We start from the raw sequence: 22245 nt of genomic DNA, 5'->3' as shown, positions 1-22245 counted from the left end.
CGTTTCACTGTCTGTATCCACATCTGCCTGCGCCCTTCATCCTTTGGAAACCTATACGAAAGAGAAAAAGCAGCTTTGTAGCTTACCATTTCAAGAAATATATACGATTGCAATGTGCGCCTGGAAACACACACAGCACTTCAAACCGCCAATTTACGTAACTGTGGCGTTCTGGGTAAGGATATGATACACACAATAGTTTATCAGTATTCAAGAAATACCGCTAAATTATACTAATAATACTTACATGTGAAATTTAATGTTACTTCCCTTCACAAAACGCTCGGTACAACCGTAAGCACAACAGGATACCACCATTGTTTTGCCAATAGTCACGTGGTATAGCAGTAGAGATGTTGGTGCCACGAAATATACGTCATGACCAGTCTACCAATATCTATGGTCGAAGGTGTGGACGGGCCTTTAGACTGTGGATTTACTGGCGAGAGACAGTCCAAGAACCAAGGATGTTACGAAAGATATAGCACAGCCAAAAACGTTGCTAATTACTTTGACATACAGTGTTTATACTTCGTGTTTACAGTTGTGTTTGCTTTGCGCGTGTGTGTTGTGGGGTTGTTTTTTTTTGTGTATCGCATAGTAGAAAATGGTACAGGGCTCTAAAGTTAGACAGAAAGTGTTTCTACGAAAAACTAAAGCTGGAAATATTGTTAAGGTGCTAAATGTATATGAAAATTATAATTTCCGTTCTGAATACAATTACTTTAAAGTTTATTTAGTCATTTAACTGATGTTCGTAAGACCTTTTTAGTTGTTCACTTGTATTATCGTGGCACCAGGTGTTCAGATTATTTCTCTCAGATACCTGTTTCGCAAAATGTCAAAAATGATAGCTGGCTTTATAACTTAGTTTTGCTTGAAATGCAAGAGAAAACATCCTCGAAGTTCTCGTGTTAACACATCATTTAAGTGTCGTTAGCTCAATTAAGAAACTTACACAGAATCATATTATGAATAATTGTATGTGAAAAAATTTCAGGTTGTTAGAGAACATTATCTTCGAAATGATATAGGTTGTGGGTCAGAAGTGTGCAGTACTTGTTACCAGTCACAAGATGAGAAAAGACTGAGTTCAAGTCCCGTATCTAAATCGTCAAGATTCCAATACCCACATTACCTTGTGCTTGACACATGTGTCATATTAAACCAGGTAAATTGTTCATATGCATTTATCATGTACATTAAATATGTTTCGTTAGTTACATACACATTAAATAGAAACATAAAGATGTAACACACACATGATGCTGAAGTACTGGACGTGTCATCTTTAGATGAAGATTGAGTGGTTCGTCTTCTAGGATGCCTATTTGAATGTGATTAGAGAAGCACAACTCTTATATCATGTAGAGCAACAACTTACCGTCGTTAATTGTGTAGCAGTATAATGGTTTCCTACATGTTACTACAGTTTGGCAAATGCCTGAATTTTTTTTAAAATGTCATTACCTATGTCTTGTGAAAGAAGTTGCCGTCATTTGTTGAATGATGTAGTGTGAGCAGTGACAACCATTCACCATCTTCCACTTCCCAGTTGTAAGACAAAAAGCTGCAGGCATACAACAAAGGGGGTTAGATGTATTTTGGGGGATTTGGGACATTCAACAGCAAGGTGATTAGTGCCATTGCACCTCATGGTGCTTTGCAGAGTGTAGATGTAAAAGTAGAAATTGTAGCTTGATAATAAGTCTGTCTATACTTAACTTATTTAAATATGGAATAGCTTACAGCTTAATGGCAGGTGACTGTAATGCACACACAGAGACTAAAATAAAAGCAAAAGGCGTCTGAGAATGTAAATTAACATAAGCCAAAAGAAGATACCTTAAAACAGAATTGTCATTGTACCACCAACACCTTCCCTTGACAGTAATTATTGGTGTTACAAAAACTAAATTACCTGATATAAATATGTCCTAGCAAGCCTCAAAATTTTTCAGATTTTATTTTCCTAGTGGTTTCATCACAACATCAACATGTTTTTAATTTGTGCGTGAACAATACTTTCTTAGCAAAACTTTCTCCCTAAAAAATAAAATTTTGACATTTACGCACTTAAGTTCATGAGGGAACTACGTGTTCTTGCAAAGGCTTGTTACTAGCATATCATCTTCATAAGTACAGAAGCTCTTTGACTGCCAAAAACACTGTAGTATAAATTGCTGAGCCTACAAGCTTCATGTTTGGCACACTGTAGTCTACAAATTCTGATTCTGTTGATGACAGAGACACTTTAAAACGTTGAAAAGATAACCACCTGTGGAATATCTATCTACTCTGTCACTAGCCCAATCAGAGTGGTACAATTTTCATCCGTAGCATATAACAGATTCAGTTTTAGGGTTCCCCTAATATAATGCAATACACATTTTAAAGTATTCCATAAGTCCAAACTTGCACATGACTGTTACCTACTTAGAATATTTACTGCCACACAAATGCGTAGTCTGGAACCTAATGTAGCATACAAGAGTGACCCTGTTAATTTTCCACATTGTTTCTCAGTGTCTTCATTTTTAGATTTTTCTCTTTTTAACGCATCAAAATCAAAATTATCCTCCAAGCAAATTGAAACAGAATTACATTCAAACATATCAAAAACTTTTGATACGAGGTGGCTATAATTAAACTTTCTGTATTTAACACGTTATAACATGGAAACTAATTACCTCACGAGTACCAAACTTGGTAACATTAATGTCCAGAGTATGGGTTGCATGATTTCCATGTGTTACAGTGCCACCATCCAGTTCCAACAATGGCCACCAGGTACTGTTGTCAGTCCTTGTTATTCATAGTCTCACATACGTGACCAGCCGCAGCGCATTTGTTGATGTGTCAACTTGAGCTTTGACAAAAGGAACAGCGCATTATTGGTGAAGCCCTATTATCAAAACAACAATAATCCTGCAGCTGCTCTTCGGGAATGTCACTGGCTGACAGGATTACGGAAGGGTCTTGTTTGTCCATGTGCTGTGTGAAGTGTGATGAAGAATTCTGAATCAACTGGAGAACTGGATGTTGCTGATGAAATCACTATTGCTATGGCAGACAACACTGCACGCAATTCCTGATTGTCAGGCAGTGCGTGTGCAGTGTGACGACAGTTGAACATCCTGTGGTCCACCATACAGAAGATGCTGCAAACCATTCTCAAATGTTATCCATACAAAACCCATATCGTACAGCAGCTTGCAACTCAGGATGTACAATATGTTGATTTCGCTCCCCACTTTAACGCAAGGATTGAAATTGACAAGGGCTGGTCCTGGGTCAATCTATGGACGGATGAGGCTCATTTTTCTCTAATGGGTGAGATGAACACAGAATTGCTGAGTGTGGGGATCTTCACCTCAGTCACTGTGCATGAAGTTCTTCTGTATGATGAATGTGTCACTGTATAGTGTGACTTCATGGTTACATTTCATCGTTGAGACATTCTTTTTTGAGCAAGTTAGTGCTCAAGGACAAAAGATGTGCAGTGTAATTGGCCAGCGTTACTGCAATATGCTTCACCAGCATGTCATTCCCAACCTACAGGAGAGAGATGCATTGAATTCAACAGTTTTCATGAAAGGTGAAGCTCCACTATTCATCGCTCATGAAACTCACCTGCTTCTCTGAAACACATTTAGAAACAATCTAACTATCAGCCAATTGTTTCTAAATGCTTGGCCAGAATGATCACCTGATCTCACTCTGTGTGATTTCTGGTTGTGGGGCTTCCTGAAGGATATGATTTACCAGGGGAACATTCACGCATGTGCTGATCTGAAGTGCAGAGAGGTAGCCAGCATACCTATGGACATACTTTGTTCTGCTGTGCAAAATCCAATCCTGCACTGTCAGACTCTTCTGAACACTGATGGGCACCATAGGGAGCCCCCTTTGTAGCTGTAATTGTACCGGTATGTAATGGTATGATATACTGTACTAGCACATTAAAATTGTTTGAATTGAATTGATACTGCATTATTTTTCTTCCCCATGCCCTTGACATTAATGATACCAAGTTTGGTAGTCATATAGTTATTAGTTTCTGAGTTATAATGTGTTAAATAGGGACAGTTTAATTATAATTACCCAGTACTTTGTGGACTGGCTGCAGTATCTGCCATCCGACTGTTTTGGTTGCACATGTTGAGATCTAGCCTGGCTGGCATATGAAATATAAACTATTGTACAGGAACAAACCAATACTTTATTGCTTGACACGGGAAAGACATTTATTGGGAGTCAACAGCTTTGAAGAAGTTCTGCATATAAGTAGAATTTTCCTTCAAGAAACATGAATAACCCTCTATTAACACTGTAACCAAGAAATATACTCTCTGAAAAACAATAATTTAGTTAACAAGTCTAAGTGCATCCCTAATAAGAGTGAAACAGTGACTCTGGTGGCTGCTGTGAAAAATGTTTTGATAGCCACAAAAAACATACATATGCACATGGATGAAATGACGCTGCACAATGAGGACCATAATATCGACCACTATATCAGGCCCTCGGGAGAAGGGGAGTGCCATCCAGAAAACCTGCTGGGAAATCCATGAGTTGCCCTGACTGTGTTGTACTCTCTGGAAGAGGGTTTGCGATGGGTGGTGTAGAGCTGGTGAAGCTCCTTCAAGCTGTAGTACAACAGTCAGTAGTACTTCCTGGAAAACATATGTAGATTTGACACAGTTGATAGAGACAGTAGAGGTCTTGCCATTTACTAATATGTACAGACCACATACTCTTTGTTGCAGGACTCAGTGTGGCCATGTGTACAGTGGTTGAAGTGAGGGTTTGACGCCATATGTATGAAGTATGTTGTGTGTTGTGTGTTTTAAAGTCATGATGTATACAGCTGGGAGGTGTGCTGTTTTGCACATCACTTGTCGAGTGCAAATTGTTAAATTTGTTCCCTCAGCTGACAAATGAAATTGCAATATTTGTGGTCAGAAAGCTGGGAGAACTGTGTTTTTATAAACTCTGCTGTAAGCCACAACACTTTGCTGTAAACTAATTCTGCTGGCGAGGAATCTTAAGTCTGCCTTGTAAGTACACTTAAGACCAAATAAAACCATTCATAGAGCTGTGGTCCAATTTGTTTTTTATGACACGTGAGTACTCTCTTTAGAGAATGATGCCAGCATTCTACCATACCATCACTCGCCAGATGGTAGCTTGTAGCCTTGTAGGAAACAGTGCTGCAAAAGTCTAAGGTTTCTGCAGAGGTACTATCAACTAGCACTGCGTACGGCCAGTGAGTGAAACAGTTGGTTATAATGAGAATATAACACTCTCCATTCAGTGGAGATAATGGGCCTACAACATTGATATTCATATGTATGAATTGTGTAGGTGTGTCTGGAAGGTCCCCCACTGGCATGTGCACATGGCGGGAAGCTTTGCTTCATTAACACTTAACACATGTACCAGTCCATTCGTGGCATTCTGTTTGGATTCCAGGCCAAACAAATGGCTGAGACTTGGTGAAATGTTGATCTAACACCAGGATGATGTTATGCAAGCAATTGAAGGTGCATCTGCAGACTTTAGGAGGCAAGAATGGACTAAGTTTACCGGTTGAGAGGCCACAGTACAGTTTGACATCTGCACCAGGAGCATTGACTAATCCCAGCTCCATGGTTGACAATGTGTCCTTGAGAAGGTTCTGGAGTTCCTGGTCAGTCTCTTATGCATTGGGGAGTCAAGGAAAACTGATGGCACTTGAGATACTGTAGACACAGGAAAGACAATTGTTGATTCGGGAAAGACAATTGTCGATTCCCGAAATGCGTCTGATGTCCGTGGTGAACTCAGCGATGAATACCACATGGTTATGTTGGCAAGGTGAGCAGTTGTTACTGTTTTGTCAGAACACATAACTGAACAGTTTATGATCTGTGAAAATATTAAACTCTAGCTTTCATTTGTAAGCGAAAGTACTTGTTCGCCTCACAAATAATGTAGAGTTCTCTGTCACATGCCCTTCATTTTGGCTATGTTGGAGACAGCTTGTGTCAGTAAAAGGCTGCTGGCTGCCATGTGCCCTCGTGTAGCTGTTCTGAAGCTGCACTGGTGGCTATTTTGCTGCATATACAACTAGCAAGAGGAGTGCATCCACTTCAGGGTGTGTGACAACTGCTGCATCTGATATGCTCTGTTTTGTCACTTTGAACACAGAGCTTATGACATCCATCCATTGTATCACTGAGTTGCCCCTGATTTTTGGACTGCTGAATGCCATGCCAACAGATCTTGTAGCTTGGCCGAATGAGGCAGATGTTGACGGTAGGTGTTGAGCATGCCTAGGAAGTGATGTAATTCTCTAACCATATTTGACTGAGTAATTTGTAAAATGGTTTCCACTTTTTCAGGTAAAAGTAGTGAGCCCCTAGATGAAATCTGATGTCTGTGGAAGTTAATTTTCACTGACCAAATATGCACTTAGCAGTGTTCAGAACCACCCCATAATGTTCTAATCGCTTGAAGACTTCAATTAAGTGCTGTTTATGCTGCTCCGCAGTAGACAAAAAGACAAGAATGTCATCCAGGAGGCAAAACAGACAGGAAGATCTTCCAGTACTAAGTTGATGAATCTTTGCCATGATTGTGCAGCATTCCATAGGCTGAATGTCATAAAAAGGCTCTCAAATAACCCAAATGGGGTGATGATGGCAGTCTTTGTGATATCCTCTTCTGCTACTGGGATCTGAATAAACACTGAATAAGGTTGCACCACATAATGCATAATTATAATTCTGTAGCAAAGGCACTGCGTACCATTTGGCACTCTTCGGGCATTGAATGCACAATAATCTCCACATGGGCACCACACACCACACTTCTTTGGCACAAGGTGCAAAGGAGATGACCGTGGGCTACTGTACGGACAAATAATACCCACCTTCAGCATGTTGTCAAATTCTGCCTTTGTAACGGCTAAGCTGTCGGAAGTCACGTCTGGGTCTACACGAGACAGGTGGACTGTCAGTGGTGTTAGTATGGTGTACTGTGTTGTGACGTACTTCTTTATCCATCCCTGGTGGTACCTTCAAGACTGGAAATTTCTGCAGTAAGCACATGTACTTGCCACTGGCCATTTGCACAATCTTGACCGTGTGCACTGCTGTGCTATGTCAGAAACCTGAAGCTGTCAAGCCATTGTGCTATCAGCAATTTGTGCTTTCGCTGCACCTGGTAGCAGGTGATAGTATGCTTGGAAATCAGCTGCAATGATGAGCTCCATCACACTCACAATTGTGAAGTCGCGAATCTAATTCCATTGGTTGCTTACTGTACTTTGGATAGAATAGTTGTTCATCATGGACAGGCAGAACAAGGTTGGTTGTTGACTGCCGTGTAGTAGTTTTTGAGGAAACATACATAAATCCAACTCTTTGTCCACTGAATATTGCGGCTTGACCTCCTGTCAGTTACAAATAGGCGCTGTGACTGTGCTTGGCAATCACATGATGTGTCTATGTTTGATTGCCACTGGCATTTGGAAAGGTGCAAGGTGTGGTGCATTTGCATGCCTGATCCCCAAATCTATGATGATACCAATAGATGGAGTGCTGATCAGCCCCAAAAGTCGAAGATGTTGCAGATGAGCAACTTCTTGGCTTTATATGGGAGCAGTTCCTGTTGCTACTATTATTATGCCAAGATAACAGTTCACTGATCTGTTTGGTGAGCACATTAACCTTAGTTGCAAGATTCTCATAGTCAGCATATGTTACCATTGTTGTTATATACTTCTACATGATGCTGTCTTTGCACTTATTGGGGCAGGATTCGTCGCAACCATTATATTGTCAGCCAACTTGGCCACTGCATTCAATGGCATCTCGGTCTGTGATGTTAGCCTTTACTTGTGGTGGTAGGCGACCTCTCCGTGACATGCGCAACCAGTTGTGGAGTATGGTGCCAGTGTCAACCTTGCTCCACGGGTGTCTGAGGTACTGCAATGGCTTCCGGTCACCGATATGTTCCTGAGTCGAAAGTTGCATGGTGCACTGTTCTTGAGATACAGAGATTCTGTGAAGCAGTTCCGCCTTCAATTTCTCGTAGGAGTTTGTTGTAAGTGACGCAGTTATCACGTATCTTAAATCTTTGCAATGTACCCATGGTCTAGTTGACTAACCACTATTGCAAACTTTGTAGTATATATTGTGATTCTCACATGATGGAAACTGGCCTCTACTTGTATAAACCACAGTGCGGGCTTATGTGGCCAGAAAGTTGGTAAACACACGGCAGGTCTGGACAACTTGTTGCCCTAGCGCTGACCTCTCGTGGCGATACTGAGAAATTTTCAAACCACCCTTGTAGTTCGGTTGGTAGAGCACTTGCTTGTAAAAGGCAAAGATCCCATGTTTGAGGTCTGGCAGAGTACACTGTTTGAATCTGCCAAAAGTTTCAATGTCATTATTGGTCTTTGGACCAGTGGATAAAGGTTTCATGTGCTAATGAGACACAGAGCATTATGCAGTTAGATGGGAGCAGCTGATCCTGGTAATGGTATACAACTAAGTATGATTTTTTGACAGTACATGAAGGCAGGTCATGATGTAATGTGGCAGAGAGGGATGACACTTACAGTACTAAGCAACACAAACTCAACTCTAGATTACAACACCCAAGTCAACCCCAGTATACAATACCAATGTCACATAAAGTAATTACGTGTTGTGTAAATGAATTAATTTTGTTTCTTCATATGTTTATCATCATTTAAACTCTCCTTATTTCAAATATAGGTAATTCTCCAATGCAGACTCATTATCATTAAGAAACTTTGTTTCATTACAGAATGTTATTGCTACTGTCAATGTGTCTACATTTCTGGTATCTGTTTCTAATGCTCTTCTACCCGAAAAATCATTTATTCTGCAAAACACAATTTTTACTGATATAAAATTCATGTTAGCATTAAATTGTCAGTTGTAATTTAACAGACACTTCAGTATTAACGGGAAGCATTATTGGCAGGAGAACTCAATGTAATTTCCCATGAACCATTTAGTACATTTCACAATATTGTTGTCTGATGAAATAGTTTGCAATATACTGTAATTTATGTCATATGTAATTTCCACAAATCTTTAACATTTTAATTGTAAGTTTGGAAAAATCATGTTTGTAATACTGCAAAGAAGGACAAAGCATTAATGTAATCCTATTTAAGAGGCATGGCAGTGACCATATGAGAGTCAGTTCTGCTGCAACTTTCCTATTGCTCACTCTGTACCAGTTTATTGTAAAATTTGTGTTTTGTGAGTACACTGCAAAGCTTAAGAACAAAATGTGTCAACTACTTTATTTCATAGTTAGAATGTCAGACTTGTCCACAATGTGAAAATGAGCTGCAGGTAGTGACATCCAAGAATATTAGCCTGCTGTAAAGTCAGAGCAACACCCACCATTACAAAGATAATATATCTAAGCTGTCGGGGAGTTTAGAATGCCCTAGGGGCTTTCCTGCAGGTTTTAGTTTGGATGTTAATTTTAGCTATCACTAAAGGGATCCAAAATAAAACAATGGAACATCAAGGCTGGAATAATGACAATATTATGAAAAGGATAGTTGCTATTCACCATATAGTGGAGATGCTGAGTCACAAATAGGCATAACAAAAAGGCTATCACACAAAGCTTTTGGCCAAACAAGCCTCATCAGCATCAGATAAAACACACACACGCACACACACACACACACACACACACACACACACACACAAAAGCAAATGCAACTCACACACACCTGAACAGTCTCTGACAGCCAGACAGTGGCCTTTCTCCAAGCTTTCAACTGGCTGACTCAGTCAAATACAGATGGGTGTACAGTTTAATGTGGACCTCAAAACATGGCATACCCTGGCATGCTTCAAATAAGCAAATGACTGACTGAGATGAAGTAATCTATGATCGACAGAAAAAATCCTAGAACCAACCAGATTGTAAATGAACTGCATTAGTGAATTACCTATAGACGTGAAAGAATTACCTCAAGTCTGTACTAACCATGAACCATGCAGACAAATATCTCCAATACACCTGGGACTCCCTTCTCTTTCTGCAAAGGCTCTGGTAGGAAGTAGGAGAGATTCTGGTACCACTCACCAGCTTTGACCCGTGACACCAGCAAGACGACAGACACCCCCATTTCTAGCTCACACAATATGGTGAAGATGATGTCACACTTTATACATGCAAACTGACACAAATAATACGAAAAATATTTAATTGCTGAACTAGCATGAAGTTAATGAGAACTGTGTGAATTATGGGTTTTTGGGTAAGGACAACCTAAATATACAACAATCCTAATAATGAAGACACACCAAAACAAATACTTGCACAACAAAAAAGCAAACAAAAACCTGAAAACAACTGGTATTGGAAATTTCACTTGATCTACATAGATTAAATGAAATCAATGACAACACAAAACCACATGATGGACAGCTCAGCAATTCCAGTACTGAACTCCAGTAAACTACAGTACTGAACAGGTCACTTGACCTATATAGCTAAAATGAAGTCCATGGTAACGACAACACCAAAACCCACTCATATACCTAATGTTGAAAACCTAACCTCACCATTGTAGGTGAAACAGACTCCACAATATCTGCTAATCACAATCCAGCAACCTGTTCTGTAACTTCATTATGAGATCCATAACCAACAAAAATGAAACATTAAATTTAATCTCCAATCATAAACAACACAATGCATTAAAAACTCCAAACTCAAAAATGAATCTATTGCCAAAAATGCCCAATATCAAACTAACAAACTGTCATAAACAGTTCAAATATTATTCTTACATACAGCACTAAAGCAGTCCAATCATTCACTAACAAAACATTCAAACAATTTAAAAACACACTGCCGAGTGCCACCGCACACTCCTACAAACCCTCTGCAAATATGACCCATTTCAAATACACTGCACCAACATAACATCACAACACAGTAACATCACGGGTCAAAGCAGATGGATGATATTGCAAATTTAGGTTGCCCTAATGTTATCTGTTGGGTACGAGGGCAGATGGCAATTCAGGGAAATGAATTTGTGGATACAGCAATTGAGAAAGCATTACATAACCAGTAGCTTCATCCTTTCCACAGTGCATAGCAGCACTAAGCACCTGAAGATTTTCTCCAGTGCATGCAGATTGCATAATGGTTTTTACAAGACTTCCCTGCACTCATTATTTGCGGCTTTGTTCACTTGTGAAGACTGTTTCAATATCCACAATTAACATGTTTGGGCACATGTGCATCCTCGAGGTAGTTGACCTCATGCTCATTGACAGTGATTCAGTGTTAATATGTGGGTCAGCATTCTCAGTGACAGGTTGATTGAGCCAAACAGTCCTCCATTCTGATTCAGTGGATGGAAATATTGCATCTTTGTGGAACATATATTGACAGAACTACTTATGAATGTACCTCTGAATGATAGACAAAAGATGCACCTCTAACACTATGGGGTGCCACCCCATTTTAGTATTGCTGCGAGGCATCATCTGAGAGCCACCTTTGAGAATTGATGGTTCAGCTGAGGTGATTCTGTGGCCATCTGACCTCATATGTTTGGATCTCTTCCTCTGGGGGCATTTGAAGCAGTTGGTGTATGAAATGTTGTGGAAACAGAAGAAGACCTCGTTGCTTGAATTGCCACTGCTGCTGGTATTATTGTGGGTATGCCAGGATTGTTTGAACATTCACACATTCAAGCAGTTCCTGTGAATGGCCAAACAAAAGGGCTGGCAGGTTGATAGACACACAAACAAACACAAACATACACACAAAATTCAAGCTTTCACTTTGTTTCATCAGGAAAGAGGGAAGGAGAGGGAAAGACGAAAGGATGTGGGTTTTAAGGGAGATGGTAAGGAGTCATTCCAATCCCGGGAGCGGAAAGACTTACCTTAGGGGGAAAAAAGGACAGGTATACACGCGCGCGCGCGCGCCCACACACACACACACACACACACACACACACACACACACACACACACACACACACACACATATATCCATCCGCACATACACAGACACCATGTATATGTCTGTCGAAACATCTGATAAACTGCTGCTAGACCAGGAGCAAGTACTTTTGCTTAATCCTGATAGAATCTAACAGGTACCTCATGTGACCATGATGCTTTTCCATTGTTGCACAATTTTAGTTTATTTTCCATTCCCTGATCATTTTGATACTTAACTCAATATCTGAAATTTAGGCATTCGTACATATATCAAATGAAGGAACCATATTATGATCTTCTTTGGTGAAAAAAATCTTGGAAGACCGTATTTGGTATTTTGGTCCTCCCTCTGTCACCTTTCACTTTGTGCTAGTGTAGTCACTGAGTGACTGAATAGATGACCTTAGTCTGTTTACTGGTTTATTTATGTATGACCAAAATTTCTGAGGATTTTTTGTCAACTCATATGGCAGACTTTATCCTTTGGATGATTGAATGCTTCTTGAATTTCTCTCATTATGCTTATTTTGCCTTCGTACAGATTCTGTTTGTCAAATAAACTTTGTATACATTACAATCTGTTAAACTTTGTTAGTTTTTGTAAGCAACTTTGTTATATGGATATTGAAGCAAAACAATTCTTCTGATCTGTCACAACCTTCTGTGGTTTATCGTACAATGCTTTTGTATTTTATCCATTCATACTCCACATTTCTGTCCTCAGAGCTGAATATTTGATGTTTGCTTCTCAGAGTCGCTGCAATTTGTTCCCTATTACGATAGCTAGGCAAAAATATTTTCCTACCTCCCTTAATGTTCGTTATAACTGGTTCAGTAAGGAAACTTAATCATTGGTATTTATTTTGGGCTAATTTTCAAAATGTAAATGTCGTGTCCTTGCAGGCAGAGATGTAATACATTTAACTTATCAGAGATATTGGATAAATGTGCTATTTTTACAAAAAAAAATAATTGTGTCTCATGGTGTTTGTTATATTTGGTTTTTTTTATTCTTCAAGTGTGGTGTATTTATTTATTTTTTACCCATCTAGTTCTGTAGGACCAAATTGAGGAGCAAATCTCCAAGTTTGTGGAACATGTCATTACATGAAATTGCAACATAAAAAGTAATAAGACATAAAACAAAATGTTGACGAACCCAAAAAAAGACAATCCAGAAGTTTATGTAAACGCAATCAACAATATAAACAGGAATCAGCTTAATGTTTCAAGGAAATCCTTGACAGAATAGAAGGAGGAAACTTTTCATTTTTGATTTGAAAGCATATGGCTTACTGCTAAGTTCTTTGAATTTTTGTGGTAGCTTATTGAAAATGGATGCAGCAGTATACTGCACACCTTTCTGCACAGGAGTCAAGGAAGTGTAATTCAAGTGCAGATTGGGTTTCTGCCTATTAATGACTGCCAATTCTTGTGAATAAGCTGATATTGTTAACGAGAATATATATAGATACACACAGACTAATGAACAGGGGTTGGCAAGAGATTCGCAAACGTCCGCCACTTATTGCCCCAACTGCCCGTTTCTGAGTGAAAATATCCTTTGAGAATGGGAAGAGTTACCCCAAAATGTTTCTTTAGGTAATAGGAATGTATGAGAGAATTCATTGCCACAAGGGAATCACCACAACTGACCAAATTACAACACAAACATGTATTTGCCTCCTGCACTACCACAGCATGAAAGACATTGCTTTCATTATCTGAGTTCTTATATTGTTTACTATATTCATCACACATCTATGACTAAATTCAGTGGATGACTCAAATACTTTGATTCAAGAGGTTGTCAGTGAATGTTGCAATGAGTCTACACTGAATCTGTAGCTTTGTTTCAAATGATTCCTGCAATCCTCGATAACAGGTACGTCAAGTGACCAGCATCACTATAAATACGAACACAGTTTGTCCATTGCATATTTATAATGTGTGTTCAGTATCTTGAACAAAAGAGAAGGCCCCCACAATACAATTATAATATAATAACCATATTTTTTAAAGAATAAAGTGTACATCATTATTATTGTCTTTGGTCTCATTGATCTGTAATCCAAATTAATTTCCTTTTAATTTTTTGTTCAATTGTGTGTTGGTATTCTCTACCATGTGCTAAGTTCCGGGACAGATGGAATTGTTATACAAATTCACATTTGAAAGGAGTTTCCCCTCAAACTTGCCAATCTTAAACTTTGCCAAATCTACAGCAGCTGGTAAATTAGTTGTGTTGTGGTATGGGGCTACTTATTCTCAGCAAGTCTATATGCAATATTACGTAATGATAATAAATCTTTATTTGCTGTTGACAAATGCTTGAGGAAGGTACATTTTTGATGGTTTAATTAATTTAATTTCCTGGCAAAGAAGTTATGAGGTTTATCAACAAAGCTTTTAATGACTGGTGTTTAGAGGTCTCGCCTTGGTGCCATGAACAAAGGATTATGCTCACATCGCTTTTGACAGTATGTTTGACAATTTGTACATCATATCCTTCAACCAAAAAGGCTATTGCACTAGCAAAGCTTATTCAGGAATGTGACTTGCATTTCCATTACAGGCTTATTTGTTGTCATTTTGATCAGAACTGCTTGGCATTTACCTTAAATCTGATCACACACACAAGGCACTGCATTTTCATTTGTCCCTTATGTATCTGTACTGGTCCAGAATGTGTAATATTAGACCGTGTAGTGCAGCCACAGTGGCCAGGGCTGCTGCTATCCACAGCTTAGGGACTGCTGATAAGGACTATGCATTCCTGCCTAGGGTTGAGAATGGAGTTTTATATTTTGCTGCAGAAGTTTTTGAAAGGCTGCCAGTAGACATCAGGCAGGAAATAAGTAATTCCAGATATTGAAATATAAAGTGGAAGAGTTCATTATCAACAATTTTTAAAATTAATATGAATGTAAATAACAGTTAACGCTAATGTTCATAGTATATCAATTTCAACTTCTCCAGCTGACATTGTCCCCTAAAGTAAAGTTATAAAAGTAGTTAATATGAACTACTGGATAAAAACAGTATTTGAATAGCTGCTTTTTTGTAATATATTTATCTTCAAATAATCCTATAATTACTGGTGTGATTACATTAGCTCTAGTGATTATTAGTTGTTAGGCGTCTTGAAAGAAGTAGCCTGAAATATCTGGTTTCACCTGTTAATGTATATCTTGACTTGTTCCACATTCCTGAAGGCTATACAACATCATGGGGTTAATGGAAGATGATGTGAGAATAATTTGAAGAATTTCAAATATATTTTAATTGACTGTGGTATTGCAAATTAATAACAAATGATGCATCGGACTTTGATGGATACAGCTATGGAGATGAAAATAATATATGGAGGCATGACAGGCAATAGCATGGAGAAAAGGAGTAGAATATCGAATATCTCGCACTGAGTCCCTGTGGTTCTTTTGCAGATAAATAGACAGACAGACAGGGGGAGAGAGAGAGAGAGAGAGAGAGAGAGAGAGAGAGAGAGAGAGAGAGAGAGAGAGAGAGGTGGGGGGAAGTTTTAGAAAGACAGAAAAATATTCAAGACAAGAATGATAATTAGAGGGTCTTAGAGACACATGCAAGATAACTGTTAAAAGAAACAGATTGATCAGTTTTTACTCTATTTTTTTTTTCCAGTACACTTGCAATCGTACATGATATACACAGACTGACTGTACTTTCAATAACTGTACCAACCATGGAAATCTGATGAGATATATAATGTCTTGTATGTTCCTTGGAAATTACAATTCTATTGGAATTTTTTCTTTGCTTTGCCTTTCAGATCGATGTTGTGGAGGCAGACACTCTTTGTGATGTTATTATACCACAAACTGTCCTCGAGGAAACAAAGAATCGGAGCCCTGCTATATATAAAAGACTCAGAGCAGTTATCAGCAATACTTCTAGAAATTTCTTTGTCTTTCAGAATGAGTTTCATGAGTGAGTAAACATTTTTTTTTATTTTTTATGAATGAATGTACACATTGAAATCCACCCAAGACAGGCAGACAAACAAAAGCTGTTTGTTTTTTAATTACGCCCTCCACATGAATGTTTGACGTTTTATCAGAAATTGAAGTTGTCTTGGATCTATTGAGAACAGATACAGAGCTAGCTTTTCTCTACACACTCCTGTCAGTTAATTCTGCTTTTTTAAGATTGCTGTGTGTAGAACAATACACATATTGCAAACCTTTTTTATTGTCCTATCTCATGTATATTGTTGGTGAAAACGCATCAAGTAAATAGACTGTAAACGCCGTCCCACACATAAAGGCATGTCATTTACTCTCTGTTTACTACATCTGCAGATGCTTTTCACTTTTGATGATCTTTGTCTGTGGCCCTCAGTTTCACATGTATAGTGTCTTGCTTGGAAGACATTACATATTCTGCCTTAATGGCTATAGTGAAACTAATCGAGGCTTTGAAATCGCCAAACCCAGCCATTTTAGGTATTTCATATTTGTGAATGCCCAGTGATGAAAATGTGAGATAGAGTAAAACCTTTGACCACTCATTGTAACTTGAACATATTTATTGCCTGTTTGTTAACAGTGATAAGTGAATTTAAAGTAGAAAGTGTTAAGCAGTGACTGGCTGTTATTCTAAACTGGTTCATGCAACATCTCACACATTCTGAGTCAAAGGTAATCACTCACGGAATGAACCTCTATATCACTCGGTTACTGCAAGAAAGATTTCCTATTCACACTGTTTGGCTTCACTAACTCACAAGCTAATTGTCATCCTCCAACCCAACCTAGACCTCAGGTACAACACAGATTAGTCTTTCACTGCAAATAAGATGAAATCATTAATAACTATTTAAACATGGAAAAGTATGACATATAGGTTGATAACAAGAATGTCAATATGAAGAAAGCGAAGGAAAGTCTCTTCATAACATGCTACCAATTTGTATTTGTGGCCATCATTCCAAGAGAATCCTAGAAAACAGAAGTGATGACCATGACTTTTCTTGTAGGTTTTTAGTTTTTAAAACAATACATTTTCATCAATCCTTTTTTTTCTGATACTTAATGGTGGACCTGTGTTTCATGTACTGTTGTGTACCTTGTAAAGGCATGCAAGGGCCTCCAGACTCTCAGTTGTTAAATTAATTTGAGATGTATAAACTACTTTCATTCTCTTCTTGTTTATGGCACTCTGTGACCCAATAAATTGCATTTTACAGTTGTGTGTTTCCTTGTGTTTCTGGTTAGAACACAAGTGGCAACGTCAAGGGTTGAATTTTCATGTGTTTTGGAGTATGTGGTTTTTCTGCCATTCGGCTCTTTCATGGAGGCTTTGCTCTAGTCACTTTCGGAACAACAGCAGGCTTTATGACCATGCTGGAAGAATTATTGGCAGTGCTGATCCCGGCTCAGCTGCTGGTTGTTCAACAGTTGCTCCCCCTCTCTCCTCTCTCCTCCCTCCCCCCCCCCCCTTATGATGAATTTGAGACTGAAACACTTACAAGATGTGTCTTCACCAACATTTCATGGCATTCCATGGCATATCTGTAAGGTTTTCTTCTTATCGTGGGTACCCACTCATGTGTACCACTGACTGTGTCAGTTATCTTTTGCATCACTTTCTTTTGACGATATGTGTCATTTGCTGTCCTATCACCACAAGTGTATGCAGGTGGTCGCTGCATGCATTAAATTCTACCAGTGTTGCAGGCAACCACAGCAGTCATATCAAGCTTAGGTGACTGAGCTTCGTGGCCTCTGTTGTAAGTGATGGCCACTCTGTGGGTTGAGCAGGCCTAGTCATCTCTAGCTACCCCATGGTTGGGGCTTTGTCAGGAGCAATGGCGGCTTTTCTTCCTGTGGCAAGTGCCAGCCCCTCCCACTGCTTTGAATAGGCCCTGCCATCAGTGGGGTCAGAAGCCGGCTATCCATTACCAAAGCCTCTCCTCTCCAGCCTACCATCATCACTGCCCATATGGTGACTTTCATTGTGGACTCCAGTGTCCAGATGGCTCCCATCTCCCTCCGACTGGTCCTGTCCAACATTCCCCTGGTTCACATGCAGTGGGGATGTCCTTGTCCCACTCATTGTCATCTGTATCTGCTGGTCCAAGGGGAGCAGGAACTTCTTGCGTCTTTGGCTGCTGCCTGCAGCACCGTTATGGATGCCAAAACTGTTGCTTCAGTCACAACACCGTGGACATGACACCTGGTCTTTCCCCCACAAGGAAGGAGGTGTGTAGTAACCTGCCAGTTACTACACATCCCACAACAAAAATATGCTGGGCCACTACAACAAGTGTAGTGCATGCCAATGTTCAAACAGTGAACCTGGAACTGCCTGAGGTGGCTGCCAGGGACAATCCGACCACTGACCAGGTCCGCCGTATGTGCACAGCATTACATCAGTGACACCTGACATAGATAGCACCTTTATAAGGCCCTCAGGTGTTAAATGAGTTTGAGGCATATAAACTACTTTAATTGTATTCTTATTGATGTCACTCCATGACCCAGTTGTTTGTATCTCTTTTTATGGCCGTATGTTTCCTTGTATTCCTTGTTAGAATGCTGACATACTATTAAAAAGAAAAACAGAATATTTTGTTGGAATGAGAAAGCATAGAGGAATGGTGCTTAAAGCTGAAACACATCTTGAGTTGTGCTGTAGGCAAATATGTAGCAAGTAAAGTTACAAAAGATAGCAAAAACCTGCCATGGTTTAAAGATACAGGTGGCTTGAAATGTGTATGAATGCAAGATAGCCCATAACAAAGATAAAAAAAGATAATACCCAAATACTAGGTTGGAGGTAAACCTCTGGAGCCAGCCAAAAGAAAGTCTGTATTTTGGGATAATACTTCAGAGTTGTATGAAATGACTGAACATGTAAAATTAGTAGCAGAGAAAAAAAAGGAAGAAGATTTTCTGGGAGGCTTCTGGAAAAATGCAGTACATCTGTAAAGGACTCTCTATACAAGACACTAGTGTAAGTCTTTATTACTACTCAGATCAAGTAGGCATGACAGCAGAACTCAAATATATTCAGTGATGTGCTTGTAGTATAATAACAAGTCAGTATATTCTTTACAAAAGTGTATTGAAGGTGCTCTGTGAAAACATGTAGAAGGGAGACAGTTTAATCTTTTCTTTTTCTAACTGTTGAGTATGTTAAGAGCACCAACATGTAAGGCAAATTGTGCTACAATTTTCCTTCACGTATCTTGCTTAGTGATCATGAGAGAGGATTAGTGTGTACAAATCATATTTTTCTTTTCACCCCTGTACAAATGGAATAAGATAGATAATCACTTAATATTGATATGTAGTAACCCTTCACTATGCATTTTACTTTGTCATGTGGAGTATTTATGCATAAGAGGAATTCAGTAGAACCATGAAGTTGAAACTCTTTTGAGCATTATCCTTTAAAACTCATTTTTGTTCAGTGTCTAACAGAATTCTCTCCTACAAAGGAGAGAGCTTTGTCATACTGAAAACTTTGTTTAAAATATGGTTTGCATCACCTCAAGGTGTTTACAATGTCTACAGAATTCTATCCCTACAATATGTAATTATTTAGTGTAACATCATGAAGTTTTGCAACAATCTCATCAGTTATCCGTCCTACATGGTTTCAGATAGCTGGAGTATGCATTGTCATCAGTGGACACACAGCAGTGCTTAAATCCAACAAGCCACTTCTGAGGTGTTGCCTGTTGAAATCAAAGCAAGAGCCTTTAATATCAAATGTAACCTCACTTTTAACTCTAACTTGGTTAAATTCCTTAAAATGATGTACTTTATTACAGCTCGCAGTTGTATTGTGGTCATTTTTACTTGTTTGTTCACACAATCACAACAAACTTAAAACTAAATGTATGTCTGATACTACACAGCATGTCATCTAAATGTTTATATTTTCTGAAGAGTGTAGTATTTTTTTCCATTTTCATGCCATTTCTGTGGTGCTTAGAACTTGTACACATTGTCTCTCAAATGAGGCAACCACATTGGCACAATTATCATTCTGACATGCAGTTGAAATAGATGTTTAGTTTTTTTTATAGGATCCATTCTCTTTACTGAAATTTATTTATTTCTTGATAGTTGTGTTTTTATTCTCCTCGTGGTATTACTTTTCTTAAAACTTGAAACATTTTGTAGTCCCCTTGGAGAGGATATGGTGTTGCACGAGATCCCATTCACGGCTTTGGCCAGAATCCACACACTCATGATATGAGAGTCACAGTACACATTGTATATCTCTGAAGATTAACTAGTAAATATTTATTGGCGGACTTGGATCAATTTATTGCTCTGCTACGCTTACTAAATAGTTGTAATAAGGTTTGCCAACCTCTCTTTGACCCTCAAGACAATGAGTTAGCCTTTTGATTGCTCCAAAACCAACATACAATGCCCTGTAGCCATCTAACTGCACTTGGAAAGATTCTGAGATCCGATCACTACTCACAGTTTCTGTTAACAGCCATGTTCAAGATGGTGTTCTTGTATAAAATAATTCTGTTTGCTTCACTTTAATATTCTAAAATAAAATCCTCACCAATTACATCCCTTTCTTTCTAGGGACACACATGTTTTGCAGCAGTCTGATGAGACTTCGAATGACAGAAATGATCGTGCTATTCGGAGAACAGTTGAGTGGTATCAGAAACATTTGGATCACAATCAAAAACTCCATTCCGACAATCACATTAAAGTTCTTCTTGTAACTGATGACAATGAAAACAAGCGGAGAGCAGAAGCAGAAAATGTGCTTGTTGCAACAAGTAAGTTTTTTCCATGTTTATATTTTTAAAGCAGTTATTTGTTCCCAGTGGAAAAAAAGTATGACCTTATAAGGTTAAATACACACATCTACTGTCCTGAATACTTCTGGTTGTTGACCAATATACTTTAATATTCATCTTGTGTTGATAAAAATGTGTTAATTCAAAGTAAATGATCAACATAGCACTTGGTGGCAGCTACATGTGGAGAGTCAGACTGGGGTTGCATGCCGTGATACAGATATGTTTTTTTTTTTTTTTTGGGGGGGGGGGGGACGGGACACACTCACTGGGTAATATAGTGACAACAGCAGTGCTGCTTTCATGGTTATGGTGCACTCTGGATATTGCCCATTAACATACGCTCTGATGTGTGGCTGGGACTCCAGAAGTCTTCTATATTTAGCTGTGATCTTCATAACTGAATTGAAACACCAATGGACCTGATGGTAGAGTCCGTACATGATTTGTTCTGTAAAACATCAATCTCTTTAACTTCAGGGAAGCAATGAAGGCAATAGCATTAAATTCCAAGAAGCATTTGGCATGTGTCCACTATTATAATTTCTTACATAAAATGCTATTAATTAATAAGAATATCCTGAAATATAGAATGCATGGCCTTTGATACCATACATCACTAGTAAGCATACTGTATCTGAATCAGAGATTCGTTTAGGTACACAGAAATAAAGATACTAAAACATAAATATGTGTAGGAGGTGGGGGGGGGGGGGGGGGGGGGGGGGGGGGAGGGGGAGCACGTAAAGTAAAGCTGCTATCAACACAGAGGTTTGGTTTTGGATAACACAGTGCTTTACTGGATATGGTGGTATGCCATTGCCTTCCTCCAATCTTTGAACCATCCTACCCTACCAGTTGTAGGGGGACCTGTAGGTTAACGTGTATTCTGAACTGTGGTGCTGTTTGACATACTACACATTAGCAAACATTGCCAGAGGTGAAAGAAGTGATAGATGACAGCTAAAAAACCTAGGACTGGCCAGGCATCAAACCTGAAACCTTTGGATCTGTAACTGGCATTTGCCTACTATGGACTTTCCAATACAAAAAGATGTGTGTGGCCCTCAACTATGTATCCTCTGACTCAGAGTTGAAATATTGAAAGATATGGCTGTTTTCATTATCTGGGGGCTGGGATACGTAGTCGCTGCATTACAATCCAAATACTGCTGAGTCTACAGTGTACAATATGAATATACACATGAATTAAATGGTCGAAGGTTCCTATCACTCGGCAATTGAAAATTTTGAATGTGACATAGAAATTTATAAATGAAAGATTGCAATTAAATAAAACCTGCAGGTACTATTTTTAACAACTTTAAATGATGAGTATGATAGCAGAAGTACCTTTAAGAATGCCATTTATTACTTCAAAACAATTATTGGTGTCGATGGTCCAGCAAT

The 22245-nt window shown here is 38.9% G+C and overlaps 1 protein-coding gene across 1 annotated transcript in view; it reads left to right on the top strand.

Moving 5' to 3' along the window:
* Positions 1 to 517: 517 nt before the first annotated feature.
* The window catches only part of LOC124805024 (exosome complex exonuclease RRP44), a 143321-nt gene continuing 121593 nt past the window's right edge, over positions 518 to 22245 (top strand). The window contains exons 1-4 of the mRNA XM_047265438.1: positions 518 to 676; positions 1001 to 1171; positions 15826 to 15983; positions 20612 to 20814. Of these exons, the coding sequence (XP_047121394.1) occupies positions 608 to 676; positions 1001 to 1171; positions 15826 to 15983; positions 20612 to 20814 (601 nt within the window). The 5' untranslated portion in view covers positions 518 to 607. The remainder of the gene's footprint in view (positions 677 to 1000; positions 1172 to 15825; positions 15984 to 20611; positions 20815 to 22245) is intronic.

The sequence above is a fragment of the Schistocerca piceifrons genome, chromosome 1, assembly GCF_021461385.2.
Source record: "Schistocerca piceifrons isolate TAMUIC-IGC-003096 chromosome 1, iqSchPice1.1, whole genome shotgun sequence".
NCBI classification, from domain to species: Eukaryota; Metazoa; Arthropoda; class Insecta; order Orthoptera; family Acrididae; genus Schistocerca; species Schistocerca piceifrons.
The sequence above is the reverse complement of the archived record's forward strand: the minus strand, read 5'-3'. Positions and strand labels throughout refer to the sequence as shown.